Source organism: Oncorhynchus nerka, linkage group LG5, assembly GCF_034236695.1.
Source record: "Oncorhynchus nerka isolate Pitt River linkage group LG5, Oner_Uvic_2.0, whole genome shotgun sequence".
Lineage (NCBI taxonomy): Eukaryota > Metazoa > Chordata > Actinopteri > Salmoniformes > Salmonidae > Oncorhynchus > Oncorhynchus nerka.
Genome location: NC_088400.1, coordinates 42,889,687 through 42,910,145, shown reverse-complemented (window position 1 = coordinate 42,910,145; position 20,459 = coordinate 42,889,687). Strand labels below are relative to the sequence as shown.

Sequence of the window (20,459 nt, the reverse complement as noted above, 5' to 3'; positions counted from 1 at the left end):
ATTAAAACAAACTGTCAGTGACCCTTAATTACTGTCTACCAATCTAATGAGTGTTGATGGCAAAAAAGCTTCTGGGATTTTTGTCGTTACTGTGTGCATTGCGTAGGAGGTTTATGCTTTCAGGCCAGTATTGCCCAACATTTGTGTGTGTGCGCATAGCGCTTTACTTACAGCTTTTCTGGGTCATATTGCAAGCCTTTTGATTTGATCCCATCGCCTCATATGAGACGGAATACTGTGCTTCCTGTATCTCTCCCAACAGTAGGTCCACTTCATTTTCAGAGTCAGGGTGGCTTAGCCATCCAATGTCAGCCCTGAAATAGATACAGTATGGACCATTGTTTGTGGGTGGGTATGTGCATGAGCATGCCCCAACTACCAATTCCAATGCATCTAAGGCAGACCTGAACTGTCACTACTAGGCGCCAAAACCATCAAATGTAGCTAAAAAACCGGGCTCAATCAATATGTGCAAATGATTGGAGCACTATGAGAAACTGTGTGGTAAAGCCATTTTCCCTTGAATGTTTGCTACTGGTACTCTCATAAATGTTCAGGAACGGGATATTGCTGACACCATAACGATAGTGGCTGAAATTAATCTGCCGCGATTCACCTGGAAGGCAGCTTATTAAGATTGCATTCCCATCTGTGTGCATTTCCTCCCTCACTTTCCCAGACAGGGTCGGAAGCAGGCAATTCGAATTAGACCATGGAGCAATGAAGAGGGGAGGGGACATTTGCCGCAAATTGCATCATCTCTTTTTTTTAAACGATGACTCTTAGCTTTTTTTTTTTTTTGGCACTCCCCTTCCTTGAAAAAAAAATAAAGAATACAAATGATGTTGAGTTTTATCTGGGCCAAATTCCAGGAAAGAGCTTTTGGGTGTTCATCTGCCTTTGAAGTATTAAGGCAGAGAAGAGAGAGTGAGGTTAGATGACACTACAGGGTGTAAACCCTCAAGGTAGGTCAAGGGCACTGGCCGGACAATAGAAGTCAAATCGCCAAAACCACCCGAAATGGATTTGTGATCTAATCCATATAAAACGCACAGTCAATGGAAAAGACTATGCAGCATTTTCCCTTTTTATCAAATGTCATTCTTCACACAACCTTGATGATGTAAATATAATAAACCATATCGTCGTCCTTTTACAATATCTCAATGAGTTTTATATAATCAATCATGATTTGAGTTTATTTAGATTTCACATATTGATCTTGCATGAGGAAGGTCATGTTCACTTCATCATCAACATATTCTTAGCTATAAGTATATTTTGGTTAGGCTCCTTGTTTTTAGCTTGCTAAATAAATAGCTAGCTACGTAAACAGATACGCTAGCCCAGGGGTGTCCAACTCAATCAGTGCACGAGCCATATTAAAAATACACAACAAATTTGCGGGCCAGACATGGCCTATTTGTTTTTACACGAAAAAACATGCAACTGCGACCCAAACTGGCCATTGTTTTATTAGAAAAAATATGGTCCTTTTATAATGTCCAATTATGTACATAAGATGCTGTATGTAGCATTTTAACATATTAAAACTAAAGAAGATATACACAATATTATACCAGCCTTTGCTGCTATGTTTGCAGATGTGCATAAAATGCTGCGACCAGAATAAAAAAGTATTTAATAACTCCAAATAACAAATGTAGCTATAGATTTGTTGTAACATTTAAACTTAACATGTTTTTTAAAAATTGCGCTGCATGAATCACCGGTGCGGTTGAATGCAGCATTGCTGTATGGTGCACCCAAAATGTATTGTAGTTGAGTAGCCAGACAAGGCTAATGCTCAAATTTTGCTGTAATAAGCCTATATATTTCTCCTTTGCATGGTGTTTTTTGGTTATTCATTGACAAGCTTTAAAAACCGAAACCAGACTGCTATATTTTAGTAGGACTGTGGTGTTTGTCTGTACACTTTTGTGGTGGAAATTCATACTGAGAGAGACTGTCATTTCTTCAAACAATCATCTTTATTTAATATCAATTAATTATTGCAATAATGAGACCAGTCACGAGTAGCCTAACTTTTACAGACAATGCAGAGTTTTTAAAGATGCTTAGTCATGGCTGGGTCCACCCCACCCATGCAGATTGGGAGGCACCATGAGTCACTTTGGCTTTATCCTGTGGACATCTGCTTCTGGTGTTGTTTCCCAAATGAAGAAAGATTAGACACAATAAGGATTATGTTCTATTACCCAGGCTCCCTATCTCGGGTTACACCCACCACATTTTATCTATGGAATACCAGCTTTAGGTTTTTAGGCTCCTCGCAGTTCACACAGACGTTTAATAGAACAGACATGTCTTATTATTAGTTAAGTATATAATCATTAACAATTCATATCAAACAAATCAGGTAAATATGTCATTTTTCTATCACACATTCCCTCGGCTGTAAACGGCATTCACGAAAGCAGCCCAATTGAAGTTTGATTTACCGCCGCGAGCGCATCTGATTCAGAGGGGTTGGGTTAAATGCGGAAGACACATTTCAGTTAAATACATTCAGTTGGACAACTGACTAGGTATCCCCCTTTCCCTATCAGGCTGTAATTTCATAAAGTAGATGATTCAACTGTTGACTCATTTATACTTGCTTGTGTGTCCTATTCGGCCCCCAGGCCTTGTGTTTGATCATTGCCCTTGCTAGTTTGATTGTATTGACATTCCCAGCCTTAGTTACAGCTGTCAGTTTCTGTTCAAAATATTGAGTCATTGAAACTGAAACCGTGCATCAAACAATGTACCAGGCCAGCAGTAATTTATAACCGGATGGCAATATCTTTTGGACTACCAAGAAATGTATGGGTGAATTATATTAATCATACATTGAACTGCACCCATCTATTCTGCCAACAATGCCATCATGGAATTTACAGTCAGATAGAACCTATTTTTAAAACCTCTTATAAAGTTGGTTTTGACGCAAAAACTGGGAATTTTATATTTTTGACTGATATTGTGATTGTCTGTCTGTTTCATATCCGCAAAGTAGTTAAAACTTTAAACCAGACTGACATTTGGACTGGCCTGTTTATTTGGTCGATTGACCTTATGCACAGGGACTCATCCGTGTTACACATTATTTACCCGAATTGGCACTCTATTCCCCATTATTATAGTGCACTACCTTTGACCAGAGCCCTATGCAGGCCCTTGTCAAAAGTATCATATCTTATTTTAAAACTCAAAAAATGTGCACTATATAGGGTGCAATTTTTTGACACAAAGTATTGCACTATATGTTAAAAGAAGTAGACTATATAAGGAACAGGGTGCCATTTCAGATGCACTTAGCATGTTTTGTCATGGGTTTCCTGCTGAAATTAAGAGCTTTGCCATCCACTGGTTAGCAGGGCATGGCTAGTACACAACATGAGCCTGATTGACAGATACGAAAAAACTGCCCATTTTGTAACCAGATCTCTTCTTAATTCAGTGTAACCTTTTTTCTTTTGTGTCTTCTCAGTAGTCACTCCATGCAGTTCTTAGCCAACGATTTTTTTATAACTAACCCAAGATAGACCACGGCCTATCGTTTCCAGTGGGAACATATGAAGCATAGTGGGCAGAACAAACAAGGAGGTGGGCACAAGCTTGCGAGATCCTATAGGTGCGTTCTAGCATGTATTTGTGTATTTCCGTTAGGGAGAGCCCGCTCTGTGAAGTGTGCATGTGCAATAACGCAATTCGACCTTGCACTCCTTTTAAACAACAATTATTCTTTTTTTTTGTTTTGCAAAGGGTAAATTCTACCAAACTTAGTCGACTCTGTTCTTAACAGATTCTAGTTTTGGGAACTGTATTGAGATCTTCTCCCACTTATCTTCCTCTCATCACCATATTTGGTGGTGATTGGAAATGCCAAACGGATGCTTCAGATGTATACATGCGGTGAAACATCTCGGTCATTGCTCTATCCGTGACTTGGACTTTGCTTTAGTGGTCCATTATATGCCACTGGATTTCCTGGTTGTGGATTTGTTAAAAGGCCATTAAACTGGGTTACATATTTAGAATGAAATATGAGCCATTGGCTGCTATCCATAGGCAGCTGTGTGCAGTTTAAACTGCTTTATACACTGATAAAGGTTAAGCAGCTCACAGAGACTGAGCTGTGTGTGTCCTTGTGGTTGTACATTTGTGTGTGTATGTGGATTCTAACCAGTCCCAATGTCAGAATCTGCAACAGTTTTAATTTAATTTTGTTCTTCATATGTTTTCTTTTAAAATTGATTTCTTTGTTATCTGTTATCTATGCTGTGTAAAGTGCAGGGGTTGACCCCACACTCGTTCCACGCTTTAACTCTTGATTTACAATGACTTTATTTGATTACTAAATGACATATTAATGACTTATAAGTAGTTTATCAGCAGACCTTCAAATACACTTGCTTTATATTGGCCAGGTTGCAGTTGTAAATGAGAACTTGTTCTCAACTGGCCTACCTGGTTAAATAAAGGTGAAATAAAATAAAAAATAAAATAAACACTGACACCACTCACCTTTTTCTACAGCCTGCTAAGGTTCCTAACACTCCACCCCTCTCCTTCCCTCTGTCCAGTGGTGGACCGCCAGGGCTGCGACCCCCACACTCGCTTCGTGGTGCCCCCCCGGACAGGGCACTGGGTGGCCCTGCTGCAGCGCGGCAACTGCACCTTCAAAGAGAAGATCCTCAAGGCCTCCGCTTTCAACGCCTCCGCCGTACTCATCTACAACAACAACTCCAATGAGGACACCGTCAAGATGGGCCATGAAGGTGAGGAGTGAAGATCTGGGGCATATTGATATTCATATGGGTTATTCATATGGCTTATGCACTCTATATGGCTCGTATATATGACCAGGGTAATATGGGGTGGCAGGTAGCCTAGTGGTTAGAGCTTTGGGCCAGTAACCAAAAGCTTGCTGGATTGAATCCCCGAGCTGACAAGGTAAAAATCTGCCGTTCTGCCCCTGAACAAGGCAGTTAACCCACTGTTCCCTGGTAGACCGTCATTGGAAATAATAATTTGTTCTTAACTGACTTGCCTAGTTAAATAAAGGTTCCACAATATGGAATCATTCTTATGGGTACATATGGCTTGGCCTATTTATATGGTTTGTTCTATGGCTTTATGTATGTATGTATGTACAGTGGGGCAAAAAAGTATTTAGTCAGCCACCAATTGTGAGAGGCCTGTAATTTTCATCATAGGTACACTTCAACCATGACAGACAAAATGAGAAAAAAAAATCCAGAAAATCACATTGTAGGATTTTTAATGAATTTATTTGCAAATTATGGTGGAAAATAAGTATTTGGTCAATAACAAAAGTTTATCTCAATACTTTGTTATATACCCTTTGTTGGCAATGACAGAGGTCAAATGTTTTCTGTAAGTCTTCACAAGGTTTTCACACACTGCTGCTGGTATTTTGGCCCATTCCTCCATGCAGATCTCCTCTAGAGCAGTGATGTTTTGGGGCTGTTGCTGGGCAACACGGACTTTCAACTCCCTCCAAAGATTTTCTATGGTTTTCTATGATTTTCTCTCTTGTCCCTCTGCAGCAGACATATGGTGAGCGATATGTTTGAAACATTGAATCACAATAAAATCACAGTATCGAATCGCAATACATATAGCCTCCATGCTCTGGTGGACTGGTGGTCCACAGACCGAATCCGGACCCAGAACAGGGTCAGTCTTTGACCCCTGGTGTCATATGAACACCCATAAGATATGGAAAAATGCATAGAATTGCAGGAAATTAGTTTTAAAACTGCAACAACAACAAAAACGTCCCCATGCAAAATATGTAGAATTGTGGGGAGTTAGCTTTAAAACTGCAACATTTTCTCTTTGCCAACAAGAGGAGTGTGTGAACAGTTTTTGGGGTCGCATGGGTTGCGAGGTGGGGGTTTGTTACTATGCAGATAAATTACATTATCCCATCCAGAACTTTGTCACCTTGGAAATGTGTGTGACTGGACCTTCTCAAATAGTACTTGAGTACCCCTGACATATAGAATCGAGAGAATCTGCTGCTCGGTGTGTCTTAGCCTGTGATGGTGGTGAAGTTAGCATTTAGCTTTTGTTATATGGTGCTTATAGCCAGCTAGCCTGCTGTGATGGTGGGTGTATGACAATTATACCGTCTGCCAAGGGTTATTGACAGTGTGTGTATGTGTAGCAGTCATAGTGCAGTATGTTTTCTGGCAGTTTGTCGTTTGTGATGTGGCTGCAGGGGACAGTACAGGGCACAGACAGTGTGGCTGTCCTGACTGGACTGGATATGGAGAATGACTCCTGCATGCTGGACCTCAGCCACCACCACAGCTAAACACCAACACAGCCAGCGGGCTTGGGCATGGCCGGTGTTCTGTTACACTGCAACATGTGCACACACCCACACAGAAGCGTGTTCGGGCACACAAACATATTTACAGCAATGTCACCTCTCTCTATCCTTCCCTCCGCCTCTCTCCTTTGCTTCACATGCATTTCTTCCTACTCACTCTCTGTCATTGCTAGCATCATTGTCTCAGTCTCAGCTTATTTAAGCCACAATGTGAATTCATATGAGTACATTCAGGCCTTCTGATCTTTGGATCACAACTTTTACATGAAGCATCTCTAAGAAAACAACACCCGTTAAAATATAAACCGGACACTTCATGAATGAGTCTACTGTATGAGTGAGTGAGTGAGTGAAAGTAGCTGACGGCTAGCCTAGAGACATTTTGTACTTCACCTTAGCGTCACCCCACCCCAGGGGATGCCCTGAGCTAATTCAAGTTAGCGTTGAAAAGCCTGCATGAATGAGACAGTCTAGTGAGCAGGTGAAGAGAGAGGGAGAGAACTAGAGGGCGGGTGCTGGTGTAGCATCCCTATAGTGCTGAGGAGCCAAAAGCTGGGAAGGCAGGCAGGCAGTGGTGGTTAGAGGAAAGGAAAAAAGGGAGAGAGGGAGTGAAAAAAATGAAACAAAGTGACAGAGCTAGCTGGGAAAACAGTGGTTGCTTGAGTCTAGTAACAGTAGGTAGGGAGGAGAGGAGCAACAAGGGAAAGGGAGGGAGGAAGAGGTAGAGAGAGGGAGAATGAGTCAGAAGGTGTGATAGCACTGTCTGGGTGGGATCGATGGGCTTTTATAAATATAGAAGGGGGGCCATGACTAATTTATAAGGTCATTTTCTATCATGAACGAATGGTGGAATTCTGATAGTTTCCCGAGCGCAAACCTTTCAGTATTGATCACTGTTTGCTTGAAAAGCACATAATTTATCATGGATGGGAGGTATTTGTCAATATCATGGGGATATGGGAGATGTATGCATTTGACTTTGAGGGAAGGTGTGTGTGTGTGTGTGTGTGTGTGTGTGCGTGCGTTCGTGCGCACATGCTAGGCTGGGGTGGTATCCAGATTGTTATACCTTCATACCGACCTTGTGGTATAACAAGTACATGTAAATCCTAAAGCAAATGCTAGCTAAATACTAACGAACACAGACAAACATTTGATTTAATTTGTATTTATTTTTATCTACTTTGTGCCCCCAATTTCGTGACTACCATCTTGTCTCATCGCTGCAACTCCCCAAAGGGCTCGGGGGAGGCGAAGGTCGGGTCACGCCAAACCACGCTTCTTAACACCCGTTCGCTTAACCCGGAAGCCGGATGCACCATTGTGTCAGAGGAAACACCGTTAAACCGTTGGATAATGGAGTGAAAAGAAGGAAGCCTGTACAGAATAAAATATTCCTTTTTACAATAAGGCACTAAAGTAAAACTGCAGAAAATGTGGCAAAGAAATACACTTTATGTCCTGCATATTATTAACCTTTATTTTAGCAGGAGAAACAAGCTGAGACAGTTTATTTTACAGTTGTGTCCTGTGATACAACAATAAAAACAACAAAGCAATTAATAAGAATTTAAAACTAAACAAATTTAAAACATAAAAAAAGTACAAGATGGAGATTAAAAATATTAAAATGAGTAAACATCTATGAGAAAAACACACATTAAAAAAAGCAATCACAGTTCATAATAAAAAAAGTTAATGTAATGTGCATTTAAACTGTCTTACAGGCACCAAAACATCTAACTGGAGTTCTCTCTGCAATTCATTCCATGAGTGTGGAGCATGATATTCAAGTGCCATTTTGCCTAACTCTTAGTGAATCTGGGGTATCTCTAGCACTAGCATGTCCCGTGACCGAGTCTGATAAATACTGTTTGACCACTGGATTTTTTTTGTTAAGATAATTACAAAGTTTCTGTGAGACAGCTTTATAAACCAATATCAACCAGTGTCTGGTCCTTCTAAATGTAAGGGAGTCCCAGCCAACCGAAGTGTACAAAAAGCAATGATGTGTGCAAAAGTTTGCACCAGTAACAAAGCGCAACACTGCATGATACACTGCATCCAATTTCTTCAGTACTGATGCTGATCCATGCATATATAAAACATCGCCATAATCAAGCACTGACATGAAAGTGGCCTGTGCAATTTCCTTTCTGTGATGACAGACAAGATTTATTTCTATAAAAAATCTAATTCTCAATTTCAGCTTCTTTACCAGCTCAGTTATTTCTAAAAGAGATATTATCATCTAACCAAATTCCAAGGTATTTTAGGTGGGAACACATTCCAAAAGAGAGCCATCATGGATAGCAATGTTCAGATTTTCCAATTGTATACTATTGGATTGTGAAAATACAGTATACTTAGTTTTACTTGAATTAAGCACCCGCCTAAGATCTACAAGTGCATCTTGAAGCAATTGAAAGTCAGATTGCAGGAATGTAAACGCTTGAGCGAGTGATGGGGCTGTGGCATATAGTACTGTGTCATCAGCATAGACTTGAAAGTTGCATTTTTTCACTGAGTTGCAGATATCATTTATGTGAATAATAAAGGACCTAAAATCGAACCTTGTGGGACTCCTTTGTGTACAGTGACAAAATCTGATTTTACCCCATCTGAAATAATAGCCTGAGATCAATCACTGAGATAATTCTGAAACCACAAACATGTATCTGAGGCCAACCCCAATGAGGTCAGTCTCTTCAGCAGATGAGAATGATCAACTGTATCGAAAGCCTTCGACAGGTCAACAAACAAAGCAACACAGTTCAACTTCTTATCCAAGGCTCTTACAATATCATTTACAACCAGTGTGGTAGCTGTGATAGTACTGTGCCCTGGTCTAAAACCGGACTGAAATTTGTTCAGTATGCAGTTGTCAGACAAGAAAGAGCGCAGCTGTACATTTACCAATGACTCTTTATATTTTTGCAAGACAAGACAGCCAAGAGATTGGTCGATAATTATCAAGGTGACCAGTATCCCCACCTTTGTGCAGAGTCAGCACATAGGCAGTTTTCCAAATCTTAGGTATGACCCCAGAGGTCAACATCAGGTTAATAATATAAGAGCACCAGAGATAAGTGATGCAGCTCTAGCCAGCAACCCTGGGTCAAGTTTGTCAGCCCCTGTTGCTTTCTTAGTGTCTATGGCTAGCAAGGCATCAATAACTTTCTCCTCTGTGAAGAGGCTTAGTGAGAATCCCTGACCATCAGCATACTCATGCATAATCCCTTAATATGTATCTTTTCATCCGTCATTTGTGGTCGGTCGACGTTTTCTCATTAAGATTGCCTGCTGCAATGAAGTGATTGTTGAAGGCATTAGCAATGGCATTCGTATCAGTAATGAGTCCAGTATCCAACCCTATCTGATTTGGGAGTGTGGAGTGCATATTGCTCTTTAATGTTTTTAACTACTTTCCAGAATTTGGCTGGATTCCCATAAGTCATTTAAACATAGTAAACCCGATTTTGTTCTTCTAACAAGTCTGATGCACAGGTTTCTCAGCTGCCTAGAAGTCAGTCAGCCAGTCAGAACAAGAATACTTTTCTCTAGCCGTAGCCAAGTCTACATCTCTTTTACGAATAGCATCAGAAATGTTTCACTCTAACCTTAGTGTATGGAGCATGTTTATCGCAATGGAAATAAAAACATGAGTACACTTTTCTAACGTCAACTCGGCTCCATGTATATTACAATTAGATTCAAGATTACTATGGGAAAGATCCTGTAAGAAAGCGTGTTCACTAAAGTTTCTGCAATTTCTTTTAGTGATAATACAAGGTTTGTCGCTATGAATTCTGACATTCTCTAACACATGCAATGGGGCAGTGATCACTGACAACTAATGGTTATACTCCCCTAGCTCTGTATTTCTCAGGTGCATTTGTTAGTATATAATCAAGCAATGAGAACTTTGTAGGCACCTTAAGATTTGGCCTTGTTGGCTCAGTGATTAATTGTGTGAGATTTACCTCAGTACAAAAGTCTTTAAAACTGTCTGAGTCCTGTGTTTCCCAATCAAAGTTCAAATCTCATCGGAAAATGACTTCAGTTGATATAAAAGTGGCTAATAATTGTGTTAAATGGCTAAGCATATTCTGACTAGCAGAACGTGGGCGATATACTCCCAACAATTTTAACTTTACAGTTGTTACCTAATGTAAGACTTATAGGTAAAATTTCAAATAGATTTGGAATGGAGACAGATTTAATTAGTGAGTTAATTTTTTTAGCGTAGATAGCCACTCCTCCCCATCTACTCATCCTGTCAGCTCTTAAAACATTGTAAACATCCAGTGCAATATCTGCATCATTAGAACACCTTGATAACCACGTTTCAGATAAAACAAAGAAATCAGGACTAGCCTGAGAAACAAAAATCTTAATGAAATCAACATTTGACAATATACTACATCTATTCAAATGTAAAAAACCAAGTCCCTTACAGTTTTTAAAAATGTCGATTGTTGATATCGACCAGGGTACTTGAGGTGTTTGCACAAGTATAATCTCCAGTGTGAACCAAGTGAATGGGGACAAGATTACTAAGTACATTACCCCTACGTTTATGAAAACGTGGTTAAACGGTAGTCTGATACAATACTTGCTATAGCAATACTGGGACTAAGCCTATATCGTTTTTATTGTTTAAGTACCTTTTCCATGTTGGATGATAGGAGGTGGACGCCATTATTGACGAAGGTCCTCTGTTTTTGGAAAAAGCAATCAAAATTGTCAACAAATGACGTGCCCATGTCTTTAGAAAGACGCATTAGCCATAGATGAAAAGACCACATATGACTAAAACTGTGTCCCACAATGGCGATGAGATTGGATGGTTCCTGAGATAACGATTCTTCCCGCAAGGCTTCGAGCTGTTTCCAAGAGCAACAAGAAGTTGTTTCTGAGTCTCTCAGACTTCACTCCCATAATGTAATTTGAACCAACGTGCAACACTACTGTTGTCAGGTCGGGAATCTGCTTCTTGACTACTGGTAAAATTCCAATTAAGTCGGTGAATTTAGAAAATAAAGTGTGCTTGTATCTTAGATTGACACTTGCTTTACCTTTGAGCTCCCGATTTTTTTAAATGGTAGCTAGCCGTTTACCATTATTGTTTTCTTGCGAAGCCTTTTGCACAGCTCCATTTTTATTCTTGGTTTTTCCAACTCCAACTCGGCCACCACAGATCATGAAGATCAGAGCTCCTGGCGCAAACACAGCACAGGCAGAAGAAGAATTATCCGGATCAGACGACCTTGGACCTGAAAGCGCTGGAACGTCAGGATCCAAAGCTGTTTGACGTCTGGAGAACACTCATTGCTTTCGTCGCTGTAGAGGGTCAAGATAGAGGTCCTCGCTGGCATCGAATCCCACGCCGTACCGTGATGCAGCCTCTAGCTGCAGCCTCTGTAGAAGAACCAGCACCCTCCGGCGGCAATGGCAAATCCAATGACGATAGTCTGCCCGATGGTGAGACTCCCCTCAGCTTGGTGGTGTTTGCTGCCAATGGAGTGGAGAATGAGAAGGTAGGAGGACATGGCTTCCCCAATAGCTGGTGCAAATGAGCGATTTGTTTACTCAACGTAGCAACTTCTTCTCTATAGCCTTTGGCAATTGCTCCATTGGAAATTCAGGTGTTTTTCTTTATCTCGGAACTGGCCGAAATAGACACAGCTCCGGCATCTTATACATCGCTTGTGCAATCCATCGTCCAACATCGTGCGAGTTGGTCAGCACATATAAAGCGTTATGTTTGAGGCAAATCTAACACAACACATCACTGAGTATCACTCTTAGTATTTTCAAGCATGGTGGTGGCTGCATCATGTTATGGGTATGCTTGTCAGTGTCAAGGGCTAAAGTTTTTAGGGGGGATAAAAAGAAAAGGAATAGAACTAAACACAGGCAAAATCCTAGTGGAAGACTTGGTTCCAACACAAACTTGGAGACAAATTCACCTTTCAGAAGGACAATAACCTAAACACAAGGCCAAATATACACTGGAGTTTCATACTAAGATGACATTGAATGTCCATGAGTGGCCTAGTTACAGTTTTGACTTAAATAAGCTTGAAAATCTATGGCAAGACTTGAAAATGGCTGTTTAGCAATGATTAACAACCAACTTGACCGAGATTGACGAATTTTAAAAAGAATAATGTGCAAATATTTCACAATCCTGGTGTGCAAAGCTCTTAGAGACTTGCCCAGAAAGACTCACAGCTGTAGTCATTGCAAAAGGTGATTCTAACATGTATTGACTCGGGTGGGAATGTAAAAAAACAACATTTAAATTAGATATTTCTGTATTTCATTTTCAAGAAATTAGAAAAAATGTCTCAACATGTTTTCACTTTGTCATTATGGGGTAATTGTGTTGAGATGGGTGAGCAAATGTTTTATTTCATCATTTTTTTAAAAATTCAGGCTGTAACACAACAAAATGTGGAATAAATCAAGGGGTATGAATACTTTCTGAAGGCACTGTACCAGAGATGATGTGTAGAGATGTGGGGCAGAGAGAGACGTCAGCCTGACAGAGGATGGTACACTGACAACAGCAAGTTTTCCTTTGCTGACGAGGATTTATGTGGGCGTGTTAATGTTCATAACCATGCCTCTGATCACTGTGGTGCATGGGGGATGGTGGTGAGACAAAGAGCGGACGAAAATGAGAAAAAGCCTACCGTTGGTGCTTTTACTGTGAATTGCTTGTAATTGTAATGGGGTGCAAAGGATGTAATTTAGTCACACAATCTCTGAATAGAATTTCCTCATAGTCTCAGGTCTAGGAAAAGCTGACCTTTCGCCAATCCTACCCTTGACCATAAGGGGGAAAAATTGAACCAGACCTTGGATCAGTATCTGGAAGCAAGCCATCACGGCAGGTCGAGGTTCAGCCATTAGGCGCCACCCATAAAACAAAGCCAAAGAGTGAGGCACGTAAACATGCCTGGGCACGTGCCTGCCTGGCTCTGTCTGATTTCCTCTGTGGTGAATGCCTGTCTGGAGACTCGACTTAGCTTTGGAGATTTACAGATAACTGCTGAGAGAGAGAGAGAGCAAGAGAGAGCTCAACTTGTTTATGCCTGCTCTTGTTGTCCTTGCAGTCTCATTCTAGTTCAGCGTCTTACTGTGTTTTGTGTGGTTATCAGCCCAAAACCTGTAGGCTGTGTGTGTGCAGGGCTCAAAACCAAGTTTAGTTTGAAGTCTTGGTTGAATCTTTGCGATGGAAAAATGTATTTAATCAATTTTAGAATAAGGCTGTAACGGAACAAAAGGGGGAAAAGGGGAAGGTGTCTGAATACTTTCCCGAATGCACTGTACTTAACTATTAAAAGTAAAGGGAATTAAGTACCAAAAGTAAAAGTCTAAATCATTTCAAATGTTAGTTTTTTTAAATTTACGGATGGCCAGGGGCACTCTCCAACAGAAATAATTAGCAAATGAAGCATGTGTGTTTTAGTCCACCAGGTAAGAGAGTCCGCCAGATAAGAGGCAGTAGGGATGACCAGGAATGTTCTCTTGATAAGTGCGTGAATTGGACCATTTTCCTGTCCTGCTAAGCATTCGAAATGTTTTTGTATTATTATTATTTTATTTGTACCTTTTTATTTAACTAGGCAAGTCAATTAAGAACAAATGAATTGGATATCAGAGAAAATCTATGGAGTAAAAAGTACATTAAATTCTTTAGGAATGTAGTGAAGTAAAAGTCATCAAAAAATATAAATAGTGAAGTACCGTACGACTTAAGTACTTTACACCACTGTGTACATGTCCAGACAGTAGTGACCCATCCACTTAGCTAGTTGTGGCTGTGGGGTGGTTACAGCATTTCTTTCACATTACCCATCAATTTAGACAAGTGTGTCTGGTAGGGGTGTGCCGACATGGCCATACTCGTAATCGTGTCTGTTAATAGACAATTGTTAGTTGGATCGAATGATACTCGTGATCGGGGCAAAAATGGTAGTGTTTTAATATGCCGAAATAGATACCTCCCTGTACTTTCTCACTGCAAAAAGTAGCTGCAGACTACATTTACATTTTTTTAAGTCATTTAGCAGACGCTCTTATCCAGAGCGACTTACAAATTGGTGCTTTCACCTTATGACATCCAGTGGAACAGCCACTTTACAATAGTGCATCTAGGTCTTTTAAGGGGGGAGAAGGATTACTTTATCCTATCCTAGGTATTCCTTAAAGAGGTGGGGTTTCAGGTGTCTCCGGAAGGTGGTGATTGACTCCGCTGTCCTGGCGTCGTGAGGGAGTTTGTTCCACCATTGGGGGGCCAGAGCAGCGAACAGTTTTGACTGGGCTGAGCGGGAACTGTACTTCCTCAGTGGTAGGGAGGCGAGCAGGCCAGAGGTGGATGAACGCAGTGCCCTTGTTTGGGTGTAGGGCCTGATCAGAGCCTGGAGGTACTGAGGTGCCGTTCCCCTCACAGCTCCGTAGGCAAGCACCATGGTCTTGTAGCGGATGCGAGCTTCAACTGGAAGCCAGTGGAGAGAGCGGAGGAGCGGGGTGACGTGAGAGAACTTGGGAAGGTTGAACACCAGACGGGCTGCGGCGTTCTGGATGAGTTGTAGGGGTTTAATGGCACAGGCAGGGAGCCCAGCCAACAGCGAGTTGCAGTAATCCAGACGGGAGATGACAAGTGCCTGGATTAGGACCTGCGCCGCTTCCTGTGTGAGGCAGGGTCGTACTCTGCGGATGTTGTAGAGCATGAACCTACAGGAACGGGCCACCGCCTTGATGTTATTTGAGAACGACAGGGTGTTGTCCAGGATCACGCCAAGGTTCTTAGCGCTCTGGGACGAGGACACAATGGAGTTGTCAACCGTGATGGCGAGATCATGGAACGGGCAGTCCTTCCCCGGGAGGAAGAGCAGCTCCGTCTTGCCGAGGTTCAGCTTGAGGTGATGATCCGTCATCCACACTGATATGTCTGCCAGACATGCAGAGATGCGATTCGCCACCTGGTCGTCAGAAGGGGGACTAGAAGCAGCGCGTGTGTGTGTCCTCAATAAGCAGTGGGCAATTTGCTGACACTCAGTGCATTAGCATTTCATATTTATTTTTATTTTTTTAATACATGGCCTCACATGTGAATCCTTAAAGAGATGGGTGGGGCTAAGGCTTAAGAGGGTGTGAGAGAGGCTGAATAGTTGTAGACAAAGAAGAGCTCTCCAGTACTGTAGGTGTACCAAACATTCAAGGCCATTTTCTCAAAAGTGGGGTTACAAGTGCATCAACTTTCAAAGCAGAATTGCTTTCCCATTCTTCCTTAACTGCAGCGTATGATGTACCATTTAGTAGCTCTGAGTCTCTATTTTTATCCAATATAAAAAAAACACTTTCAGATTTTGCTACATAAGACCGAATCGAGGTGGTCGGTCACATATATCATTCCCCTCTGCGCAAAGTCAATGACACTTAGCAACATTATTTACATTTTAGTTATTTAGCAGACACTCTAATCCAGAGCTATTTACACAAAAAAGTAGCACAACAGATTTGTCACCTAGTTATCTCAGGGATTCGAACCAGATACCTAGCGGTTACTAGTCCAATGCTCTTAACCGCTAGGCTACCTTCCACTTAACATTACGTTGCCCTTATGCCATCATGTATTTACTGTAGGACGACATTTTGGCAACTAAAATCAAATTACTTAGCTATCCTCAGTAGCTGTAGAAAACAAACAATGATTGAATTGTAATAAAAGGAAACTACTTTAGATGTGTTCTGTTTTATGAGTAACTGGTGTGGAGTTCCATCAGAAGACATCACGTGTCCAGAAGTCGTTATGTGTTTAATCCAAATTAAGTGAAGTTTGAAAGTCCAAGGTCAACCCGAGGTATCGCTCCTTTTTCTGTTTCAGCTTGTTATTATGTTTTCAGCATTACAGTGGGGGGAAGGGGACTAGTTAATCTTAAATTAAATTTAAAAAAATGTTTTCCACAGGCATAACCACAGATTTTCAGAAATGCACACATTCGTATCTGCTTTCTTGCTATCCATCTCCCAAACTCACATCCACACCTTTGGCATGAGGCACTGGAGTTAATAAGTCAACGTGCGTCACGGCTGATTTCCCCCCTGGGCTTTGGTACATCACGTGCACTGTGCTGGGTCTATGGTACCCTTTCCTAGTCTAGCCCGGCCAGGTCCCTACATGTGTGTTCAGTGCATGGTCTATGGTGAACTAGCATAGCCTAGCCCTATAAAACCAATGATTAATGGGAGCGGCCCATTGTGCAGCGCCATAGTTTTGACTGGCCGTGATTTCTCATTAACCCTGGGCAATAGAGCATATGGTCAAGCCAGCTGCACGTCTTTCGTGATAAGCGGAGCTGGTGCCTGTGTATGTACAGTATTAGGACCGGGGGCAAGGGGGCGTGTCTCAGGTCAAGGTTTCTTTCTCTTTGTTGTTTGTCCTGCTTGCTTTATGGCCGTTAAATAGTGAAGTGTGAAGTGAGGGCCGATTTCTATTGAAATGAGGTGCAATTCCTATCTAAAGAGGGTTGTGTTCTGGGTCTTTCTGTGCATGTGTGCGTGCGTGTTATGCGTAAGTGCGTGCATATTTGTGTGTTTGAGTAGACATAGCTCAACTGCAATAGTCAGCAGTAGACCAACTAGGTTGTGGGTCAGTGGTTTAACAACTTACTGTTAATTTGAACCTTGTTTTGCGGCGGTTCTGTGGACGCCCTTCAATTTGGGACCATGGTCACAAAAACGATGTGTGCGCTTCCATGAGGCTGAAGTCAGCCTGTTGTGATTCTGGATGGCCAGATTGCTAGCAAGAATGACACTGCCATGTGGTTTTGGTGCGGTTGAATTAAGTAGCGGTCTGTTGACACGAATTTGAAGTGAAGAAAGATGGTTGTGGTCAGTTGACACATGAGCTTGACGTGAAGAAATCCCTTCCTCCCTCCATCTTCCTGCTGTTTGTCAGGTAGCTCAGTGCAAGGGTGCTCTCAATCACCCCATATCCCGTGGCACCCGTGCTCCCCAAACACGCTGAGTCAGTAGCCAGGTGGCGTTTGGCTAAAGGGCACCTTTAAGAGAGGGCTTCCACTGAGGGAAGGATAGGTACAGAGAAAGAGAAGGAGGGAGAGGGAAAGATGGAGAGAGAGGTAGAGAGATGAATAGTGTAATGACTTAACTGTTGTTATTCAGCCTACACGACAGGGAGTCATTATACCCAGCCCTCTGAATTACAGCCCTTTTCTCTCTCTTTCTGTCTCTTTCTTTTGATCTCTCTCTTTCTCTTAAGAAAACAGATGTTTTTAGGCCAATTCTGGAGGAATTACCATCTGGTAACATTATTGATCATTCGAAGTTAAACTTTTAAGGACTTTAGGAGCCAAATGATCGGTGAAGGATAGTCTTTGATGCTTCTTTCGTCACAATGTTGGTTTAATTCTGGAAGTGCAACAAACAAACAAAATATCTGACAAGGGAAAGAGGATGAAGCCGTTTGGCTTGTATGTCGTTTTAACATCTTTGAGGAAGGGGGATGTCTGTAAGAAAAACAATACATGTTCTAAAGGAGGGATGTCTGTAAGAAAAACAATACATGTTCTAAAGGAGGGATGTCTGTAAGAAAAAGAAAGAGAGGTTCATGTCACAGTGAGAATGCAGGTAGTCACCGTCTCTAGAAAATAGAGAATGTGTGCTACAGGAGAAAGGTAGAGGCCTCATGTTTTCTTCACTCAAAGTGGATGTTTCCTGCCCAAGACAGAGCCCTCATCAAACTAATTCATCACAGGTGTGTGTGTGTGTGTGTGTGTGTGTGTGTGTGTGTGTGTGTGTGTGTGTGTTGTGTGTGTGTGTGTGTGTGTGTGTGTGTGTGTGTGTGTGTGTGTGTGTGTGTGTGTGTGTGTGTGTGTGTGTGTGTGTGTGTGTGTGCACACTTCCCCATGAGTGTGTGTGTGTCTCTGAATGTTGCCTTTATTTTCAGTTGGTATGTATTAGATGCGTAAATATACTTGGAGAGTTAGCATGCTTAGGCTTGCTTACCGAAATGACAATGGATGCCACCACGATGGAGTCTACTGTATACTATGCTAGGCTATAAGGTAGCACAGAGCAGGTGGGTAGTCTTAATCTCATGGCCTTGGTGTGTGTGACCAGTGTGCCATTCGTCAACACTGAGGCAAGGTAAACTGCGCACATACACACACACACACACGTACACACACACACGTACACACAGATGTGTAGTAAACAGGCATGTAGATTTAGACCGATTCCCGTACACACACACTGATGTACAGTAGACACGCTTACACACACGAGCACACACAGACACACACAGTGCACTTTCAGCTGCTATTAGTGGTAAGGCAAGCTGTGGTAAAGAGCCCAGAGGGACAGAGAGGAGTGGTCTCCAGCAGTAACATGACTCCCCCTGGCCTGTAGCAGTCAGCTGTCTGGACCCTCTTACTACCACCAACTTAACATGGAGATGATTATGATGATCACAGATGGCTCGACCACTGCTTATGTAGTTTAAAATAAACAATGATTATTTTCCACTGGCTAATTTCTCTGCAATGCATTGCGGTCATTGTCCATGAATGAATTCCATTATACCACATCACCTTTGTTGGCATCGTATTTCACATTTCTTCAACATAGGGTATACAAACATTCAGGAGCCCCTTTTCACATAATGGATATATTATACGTTCTCTTACACGTTTCTCTTGTCTCCACATGTATTCCCTCAGGCCATGGGATATTCAATCCGTCACTACACAGCTCTGGTTGGCTGTGCAGGGGTTCAGAACCCTGTCTTAATAAATGAGGAATGGGTTGCGCTAGGGAGAGTAGATCTGATCCGCTGACACTGTCTATTGGGACTGGCTGGTGATGCCATGCAGATGGATGGCAGACTCTCTCTATGCCACCCTATTAAAACCCAACTCCAGGACCTTAACGCCTTGAAATGCTAACGCAGGGAACTGATTAATGATCATGTAGAGGAATGAGAATCTGTTGACTGGCGACTGACTCTGTGTGTCTTTTCATAGTGGCTAAAGAGAAATTGGTTGGGAACCCTCTAAATCTACTGATTCAGGATCGGAAGGGGCTCTGTTATTGACTTTGCTCTGTGGATCCTGTCAATATGGGTGACGTGAAATTGCCTATCCAATAGTAGTATTGTGTTATTGTTCTGACATAAAAAAGCTGGCAGATTGAATATAGTGGAGGGAACATGTGCAAACTGTGAATAAGTGTATGCTAACTGACTGCCTCCAAAATCATGGATCGGGACTAACTGGTTATTGCTTTCATTGACTTGACGTGTCACAAGAAAACATGCAAAAGCTCTGATTGGTTTACCACAAAAACCTAGCCACTATGCTATTAACTCCCCTCTACTGTGTTCATCAGGTACGGGTGACACTGTGGCGGTGATGATCACTGAGTCGTACGGCAAGGAGATCCTGGGTCTGCTGGAGAGGAACCTGACGGTGCTGGTGAGTGTGGTGGTGGGCCAGCGTGGCCAGGCCAAGAATATCAACCGCGGCTCCCTGGTCTTCGTCTCCATCTCCTTCATCGTACTCATGATCATCTCCTCTGCCTGGCTCATCTTCTACTTCATCCAGAAGATACGCTTTACGAACGCACGTGACCGCAGCCAGGTAGGACATAGAGTATGTTTGCTAATGGTTACTCTTTCTTTTTTTTAACAATATGGTATTTATTTGGCGTTTATGTACTTAGGGTCAAAGGTGGGCAAGAAGATACATCAAAATGTATCTTGTTACAAAAATATCAATTTATCAATGTACTTTTATAGAGTTGTATTTTGATAAAATACAAATACCTACAGGTATTTTGTATTTTCAAAATACATTTCCAAGTACACGCCTTCACTACAACAACATTCTCAGTAACGGTAACAAATAAACACTTTACTTGCTATGACTGTGATATGTGGTTGTTTATCTAAATTAGTTGAATGCACTGCCTGGATAAAAGTGTCTGCTAAATGACCAAAATGTACATGTAAAAATGAACAATTGCAAAGCACAACAGGTATTATTATTATTGGCCTTCT

The 20,459-nt window shown here is 41.8% G+C and overlaps 1 protein-coding gene across 8 annotated transcripts in view; it reads left to right on the top strand.

The window, feature by feature from the left end:
• rnf130 (ring finger protein 130) overlaps nucleotides 1-20,459 on the top strand; it is a 67,517-nt gene that overhangs the window by 24,062 nt on the left and 22,996 nt on the right. For 5 of the 8 annotated variants that reach the window (XM_029659983.2, XM_029659980.2, XM_065018680.1 and 2 more), the window contains exons 3-4: nucleotides 4,590-4,784; nucleotides 19,790-20,052. In XM_029659983.2, coding sequence (XP_029515843.1) covers nucleotides 4,590-4,784; nucleotides 19,790-20,052 — 458 coding nt within the window. The remainder of the gene's footprint in view (nucleotides 1-4,589; nucleotides 4,785-19,789; nucleotides 20,053-20,459) is intronic. The other 3 variants (XM_029659986.1, XM_029659981.1, XM_029659984.2) reach the window with 1 other exon arrangement.